Source organism: Phalaenopsis equestris, unplaced genomic scaffold (genome assembly GCF_001263595.1).
Source record: "Phalaenopsis equestris unplaced genomic scaffold, ASM126359v1 Scaffold000420, whole genome shotgun sequence".
In the NCBI taxonomy this organism is placed as follows: domain Eukaryota; kingdom Viridiplantae; phylum Streptophyta; class Magnoliopsida; order Asparagales; family Orchidaceae; genus Phalaenopsis; species Phalaenopsis equestris.
The window spans coordinates 385681-393459 of record NW_018164861.1 but is presented as its reverse complement, the minus strand read 5'-3'; the positions used below and the strand labels follow the sequence as shown (position 1 = coordinate 393459).

Genomic DNA, 7779 nt, shown 5'->3' with positions numbered 1-7779 from the left:
GTTTATTTAAATCTCCTGCAAATCATGCTATGCCCCAACATTAATAACGCAACAGTAGCAAATGCTCATATACGCTTTTATAGTTTATCTACAACATTTTACGTTATAACTTTTGAATCTTAGACATTAGGAGTGCTACTTCAACAAGGAGCTTGGAGTCAGCTTTGTGGGCAGCACGGCAAGGAACTTGAATTGAGCAACAAGATGATCTTCTTCAACAATCTCTCTCATTAGTCTAAATAACAACCCATATGACTTCGAGGTAGCTCGCCCAGCGCGATGTAAATCCTTACACCCTTTTTAGGCTCCTGTACAACCATGTTGTGCAGCGTAAGTCCTAGCCCGCCTTAGGTTCCGAGGTTGTCGTGTGACACGACGAAAACCCTCTTATTTTTTCGGGCTATTTGCATAATCGAGTATTATGCATTCGTAAGTCCCAAATAATAAAATTGGCAGGATTAAACATTCAAATAACATCTTTTCTAAAATGCAGCCACACAGTAGAATAGTTTGGGAAGTCACTGAGGGTTCTCAAGATCTAGGACATCCCCTACTTTTTCTTTTCTCTAGACTCTTGAAATAACTGTTCCTACTTGAGTCACTTTCACTTGTTTTTTTTTCCACGTCCTACCGTGAAAACCTAAACCTTGAAATCTTGAAGACTAGAACCACTGATCATTATCGAGAGTTTTCTCAAGTGACTCCAATCATTTGAGATGTAATTAACTATAGGGGTTTGCCTTTATAGAGAACTTGGAACCCAGGTAAAATAAGCCCTATTTAATCTTTGTATTAGATAAGAGAACTTGTCGGTCATACATAAAAAGGTTCGCAGACCAACGGATGTCGCAAATCTCTTAGTTTGCAGGATTGGGTCTATCGTCGAGGTCTACACTTATCTTTCGGGAGGGTGTAGTATTCGTGGTATCAGGTACGATTATGCAAACTGTTGGACGAATGAGATCCATTTGGTCTCATTTTTCAAAAATTAAAACATACTACTTTCAAAACCCAAACTTTATATCTATTATATTAAATTAAATTTCAAAAATTATTTTTATATCCATATTTTCAAATTCATCGAAAAAGTTGACTGACAACAACCTAATCACAACATACTTCCTTGTGTACATGGATGACATCCTCATTACATGTAACAACCCGCTCGCTATTGCTAGTCTTATACAAAATCTCAAAACTGAAGTTCAGGTAAAGAAACTTGGACCCATCAAGACATTCCTTGGCTTTACCACTACCCAAACGCCCCGAGGCTATCATCTCAACCAAACTCCTACATTACATCTCTCCTTTGGCAGCTTGGCATGACTTCAACATGTAAACTTGTACATACACCTCTCCCCCATAAGCTGCAACCCAAGCTTCTCTACAAGAGTACCATGGCATCACCCAATACCGAAAGCTAGCTGGTTCTCTCCAATTCATCACTATTACTAGACCAGACATCGCTTTTGCCATCAACCAAATTTGTCAGCATATGCACCAACCTCTTATCTGCCACATCCAGCTCATCAAACATTTCCTATGATATCTCAAAGGAACTCTCTTCTTCAGTCTCCTTATCATCACCAAAGGGAATCTACAACTTTGCACATATTTGGGGTCCGAGTGGTCCGGTGATTCCCAGGACATATTCTCAACCATTGGATTCTACACATTTTTTGGCAGAACTCTTATATCCCGGACAGTTCAAAAGCAAAAAATGGTGGTTCGATCCTCCACAGAAGCCAAATACTGAGCCCTAGCTGCTGCTGCAACAGATGTGATATGGCTTCGCAGACTTCTTCAAGAGTTTTACGTACCTACAAGTACTTCCATACCAATCTATTGTAGGTACTTCCATACCAATCTATTGCGACAACATCTCTGTTATCGCTATAACTCCCAATCTAATTTTCCATGCCACACAAAACATGTTAAAAATTGGCTGCCACTTTATTCGCGAGCACATTGCATCTGGAGCTATTCAAATTCTACACATCTGTTCAATGGATCAAGGGGCCGATATCTTCACAAAAAGTCACACTGCAGCTACATTCAACAATCATTGGATCAGGCTTACTATCACTCCACCCGATAGTCAGCTAGAGGTGGAATAACAACCCTGCACTGCTAGGCAACAAAAGGCATTAACTCTACTACTCCCTGCTACCAATCGAAAGCCTCAGGATCAGTTCTCCCTCTACGTATTTAGGATACAAAGTTTGTAATTCTGTTTTTTGACATTTTACTCTTTTCCCTGTAGCAAGCTTATTTCGGTTTCATAGCAGCCAGCGTTGCTGTAATTCAGAATTTATCACTTATGACCTATTTTAGCTCAACATATCTAAAGAGCCTGAAACTTTTAACTTATAAAAAATGTTATATCTTTGTGCACATATATGTATGAAAACACAGTTAGTATTTACATTCTACAATCGACTTTATCCAAAAACTAAGCTTTACTTTATGCAGCAATTGTGTTTAAAAAATCCAACTGTTCGAAATCGATTGGGTTTGCCTAATTTAATGGAGGCGGCAACCAGAGATAAAGAGAATGATGGTGCAGCAGCGTCGGAGATCCTAATACCTATAGAAGCTGTACCTCCTAAAAAACTGCTTGAGGTAAACAGATGGCTAATTCAACTCCATCTGATTTTAGGAGCATTTACATACATACCACCCAATTCATATGTATTTATAAATCTAACACCTAAATTGTACTTTTTACATTTATACGTTCCAAGGCTTCAATATCATATCGAAAATACCATCATTTTAACTTTAAACAAGTGAAATACAATTTTTCATGCATAGATAAGATGGTATATATGTAAAAAATTGATGTTTAGTTGTTAGATATGTAAAGATCTAGGAATTGAGCTGTATTTATGTATGAAAATTTTCCTTGATTTTAATGTTTTGAATTGTAACTGTTGTTTTACATGTTTGTTTTGCTGTCATATAAAAAGCTTGCTCTTAAATACATGGCGAGTGGTGATCAAGATAAAGCTCTAATTTTGTTGCGGTAAACTTGCAATTTCCATTAATCATCTTAAATTTTTTGTTTTTTTTTCATGTTTCTTTTTCTAATAAACTCTGTAATGCTAACGGTACAGAAAAACAATTGAAAAAGATCCAGAACAAGTACAAGCTTTGGTCGCCATAGGACAGATTCTGTGCTCTAAGAAGTTATTTGAAGAAGCAGCTGAAAATTTCGAGCTCGCCATCCCAAAGCTCTCATACGTATGATCTGAAATGTTTTTTTATCGTGTTTGCTTGAAATTTTGCTGATTGTTTGGGTTGAAATGTTGAAATAAATGAAGCCATTTTGTTATCTAACTGGTTGACAACAGATCAAAGAAGAGGAGATTGGTCTTCTTGTTCTTTCACTTTTTGGGGCTGGAGTTTCAAGGATATGGCAGGTGAGTTAGTTTTGTTCTAGGGTCATTTACACTTACATACATACCACTCAATTCTTATGTATTTACATATCTAACACCTAAACTTTGCTTTGTACATTTATACCGCCCAAATCTTTATTATCACATCGAAAACATCACTATTTAAGATTTTAAAAAGTGAAATACACCTTTTCATGCATAGTTAATGTAACATATATGTAAAATTGAAGTTTCGGCAATAAATATGTAAATACCTAAGAATTGACTGGTATGCATGTAAATACATGATGGGTGATCTGCAACTATGTAAATATTGGTAGGGAAGAAACTCAGATGGAATAGAGCACTTGAAGAAGATTGCAGAGTTGAGGGAGCCAGATGGTCCCATGGATAAAGCCTGCTATTATAGGGGTTTGGTGATGCTGGGAAGGTAGCAAAGCTAGAAATTTTCATTTAGATTTGTAATTTTGATAATTTCAAGCTATATTATTCTCACTGAATTTACTGAAATGCAGCACTTTATTCCAATTGGGTGAAAAGTCCGAGGCTGCAAAGTATTTGAAAATAGCAGCGACCTATGATCCAGGTGTTGAAGCTTATCTCAAAGAATGTGAAGGATAGATCTGTAACAAGTGAAATTTAATTTTATAAAAAGGCGGCATTTACACAAAGAGCACCCGAAACATTACTCTGCACAAATCAAGCTCCATCTTTCATCCATATTTCAAATTCTCACTCAAATGTCAAAATTCATGATAAAGCCCCAACCCATATTTTTCATTTTTATCAAATTTTCGATGCTTTGAACTTGGGATGCGTAAATGTATCGGTTTGGTAGTTCAAAAACTTACCTGGGTGCTTGATTTGTAAATATCAATGTTTTGGATCTTTTGCACGTAATTATCCTTTAATAATCTTATCGGATTCATTCGCGCATTTTCGATATTTTGTAGTTTAGGCACTAATATTTTTTATATAAACATGAATGTTTGGGTGTTTGGTAAGCAAATATATGAGAATTGTCTGGTATGTATGTAAATGTCATTTTTTTTTATTGAGAAGACTACTTACATTTCACAATATTCTTATGTATTTACATATTAACACAAAGTTTGATATCTGTATTTATAATGCGTTGGTCAAGTGATATGCATGTAAATATAAATGTTTTAAGTGAGCTGTTCACTAACAACGAGCCAAATTGACAGCCCTACTTTTAAATGATAGATATGTAAATACAGAGGAATTGTGTGGTATGTATGTTAATGCACCTTTTATATTTAAAAATAAAATAATACACCATGAAGCTTATAGTGTTTGAGCCATATTAAAGTGTTAAAATAAAGGCGATTACATCCATACCACATAATTCCAATGTATTTGCATATCTTCACATCTAAACTTTGTTTTTTACATTTTTTTCCACCTAAATCTTTCAAATCACATTAAAAGTGCTGCTATTTTAACTTCTAACAACTGAAATACACATTTTTATGCAGAAGTTGGGTGGCATATATATAAAAATTTAAGTTTGAAGGTTACATATGCAAACAAATAAGATGTGAGTGGTAAGGTATATATGTAAATCATCCTAAATAAAATGAAAACTTATACTGAGAAAAAAATTATGGATCGATGATATTTTACTTTTTTTTTAATCTCATCAATTAAACTCTTGAAAAATAAATTAAGAATATTAATGAGTACAATTTGTTTATTTTGATGGATAATTATAAAATTTTTTTTAATGTTTAGGGATAATAATGGTGTATTTAAGGGGGGGGAAATAAGCATTAATCTGATTTGATCAATTTTCTTATAACGATAAACACAATTATTTAATTTATTATATTATTTCTTCAACTCTAAAATGAAGGATTAAAGAAAATTATGAGTAAATAAACTTGCTTAAGATCTTTAAACATGCAACTTCAAACAGCCCAACAAAACAGAGAAAACAAATTAAGCATTAATTTATGGGGAATTTACAAGCATAGCTCATATAAGCATGAAACTTTAGGGTCGGATGTATAAATACATCAAAATTCTGTGGCATATATGTAAATGCCCTGATTTTTTTCCTTAGCAAAATAAAAAAATCGTGGACGGCAGGATTCGAACCTGCGCGGGCAAAGCCCACATGATTTCTAGTCATGCCCGATAACCACTCCAGCACGTCCACAATCGTTGGTATAAATGTAATTTATTCGTAATTAATGCAATGTTTCGTAAGATGCCTCCAACCACCTATTATTAAGTTCAAAAAATAGTATAACAAGGATGTTTATGTATTGAATTACATGAATAAGCTTGAAAATATATAACAAAACTTGATAATAGTTTGCTATAAAATATACAACGCATGTAACTTTACTATGTTATTGACACGTCCTTAAAAAATTATTTTAATCATGCACAAATGTAGGAGCATTACAAACAATAAATGTTCCAGATTTAAAATCAAAATCATCCAGAGCTTCTATTCCATCAAACTTATTTTCAAACTAAACGTCTTGACGAGGCGAGCTCAATGAAGCCACAATTAGTTCAAATTCAATTCTAATTATGCCCATATCAAATCATCTAAACACAATTGGAGGCTTTGGATCGGCAATTGAATGGTCAATGGATTCTAAATCTAGTAAGCTTATAGTGAAATTGAGCGTCTTATCGAGTCGAACCCAACGAGCCCGAGACCAATGTATTTTGACATCTTAGACACTCAAATGCTCATACAACACCATTCGATCAAAGGGATCGCTCTAGGTTGTCTGATGGAGTGGTTAGGATTTATGTTGTATTTACGAAGGATATCACTCACTAAATCTACAAATATGCCTCCACTTCCTTCATGAAGAGGGACTTGGGACCTGGACATTGAGGAAAAAGATGAAGGGAGATCCAAAGTTCCGAGGATTCCCGAGCTCCAATACCTCCAAAATCCTAGCCTGATTGCCTTCGCCAAGCTCAACCAACGCTAGACCACCAGTGCCTAGCTATTGCGGCTATACCATCACTAAACAACCATCACCACCATTGTCATCGGCGCCACCACCACCATCAAGTTGTCTCTACCGAAGACACTTGCATCAGCTTTTCTTCATGGCAGCTAGGTCGTTGCCACTTCTTCAATCTTTTCTAACTCTCTTCCCTCACAAAAGACACACCCACTTATGTAATATTGATTTCGACTATTCAATGATCATCAAAGTCTTATAACTTATAATAACATAGTGGAATCATTTCAAATAGTCCAGATCTCTTGATTTTTTTCCTTGTGGGTTCTCCACGCAAGATCTTCTGATATCTTCTCTCAATTTCTCTTTATCTGTGTGTTGGATCTTTGTGCAATACTAAGACGTTAATATATCACTCTATCAACCTGAATTCTCTAGCACACAACAATAATAACGATTATTAACCTTTTAATTGAGTTCTTATTTATGTCTTCTACTTGATTATAGAAAGTTGTTTACTTGCTAAAACCAATGATGGTGCACAGCTCATGAGTTTGAGAGGGTCCCCTGTTTTTAGTGGAATATGCCTTAAAACTTGAACGAGTACGCCTGAATAGTTGTGACTTCTTAGCTGAAAGAACGTCCCAAAGAGTACATTATTTTATATTTTTAAAATTGGCCAAAGTAATTTTACATTTTATAATTGAGCACTAATTCTCACGCATAATTAGTTATCTAACACAATTTGTAGGATTATTCATTTTTTTTCCACCAGTAAAGTACAAGTTGAAACGCATTTTCATCCTATTTTATTTAATCTTAAAATAAAAATGTACTTAATATATGTGAGGGTGCATCATAATACTTTTGAAAATATATGTGCAGGATTTTAAGTGATATTAAAAATTCAAACAACCAGAATTAAATGCATTTACAAACATGCCACTCAATTTCTATGTAATTACATATCTGACACCTAAATTCTATTCTCTTACATTTCTAACACCCAAAATCATTCATATCACATCAAAAATGTTACTATTTAAATTAAAATACATTTTTTTATGCATAGGTGAGTGACATGTATGATAAAATTAAAATGTGTTAAATATGTAAATCGTGAAGAATTGAATGGCATGTGTGTAAATCATTCTAAATAATATAAAAATAAAAAATGATTAGCTCAAGTGTCGGCATTAAGCAAATTCATAGATTAAATATATTAGGTTTGAGAAATATTAAACAATTTTCATGTTATAATAACTAATGAAATGACTAATATATAGATAATACATCACTTAATAAAGAAAATAATTAAAATATCATGTCTGAAAAAAAGTTATGGAAGTTGAGTTTTAATGACAACTAAGTTAGAAATTAGTGGTTAGCAGTTATGATATGCACTGAATTGGGTCTCCAAA

General features: G+C 34.1%; 1 protein-coding gene and 1 non-coding gene across 2 annotated transcripts; one reads left to right on the top strand and one right to left on the bottom strand.

Annotated features, from left to right (window-relative positions):
* Window positions 1–1131: 1131 nt before the first annotated feature.
* Window positions 1132–4022, top strand: LOC110027203 (ALBINO3-like protein 3, mitochondrial). Its single transcript, XM_020728527.1, has 8 exons — window positions 1132–1209; window positions 2264–2299; window positions 2473–2622; window positions 2970–3025; window positions 3117–3243; window positions 3354–3422; window positions 3722–3831; window positions 3917–4022. The coding sequence occupies exons 1-8, from the start codon at window positions 1132–1134 to the stop codon at window positions 4020–4022; spliced, it is 732 nt and encodes a 243-aa protein (XP_020584186.1).
* A 1479-nt stretch (window positions 4023–5501) lies between these two features.
* On the bottom strand, window positions 5502–5583 carry TRNAS-AGA. Its single transcript has one exon. It is a non-coding gene; the product is annotated as a tRNA-Ser (tRNA).
* Between the last annotated feature and the right edge of the window lie 2196 nt (window positions 5584–7779).

What these genes read in the sequence shown, in the direction of transcription:
- LOC110027203 (XM_020728527.1), top strand. Translation starts at nt 1,132, where the DNA reads ATGGATGACATCCTCATTACATGTAACAACCCGCTCGCTATTGCTAGT. An exon ending in TCATAGCAGCCAGCGTTGCT is followed by an intron (nt 2,300 to 2,472) that starts GTAATTCAGAAT and finishes TACTTTATGCAG; the next exon opens with CAATTGTGTTTAAAAAATCC. An exon ending in CCATCCCAAAGCTCTCATAC is followed by an intron (nt 3,244 to 3,353) that starts GTATGATCTGAA and finishes GGTTGACAACAG; the next exon opens with ATCAAAGAAGAGGAGATTGG.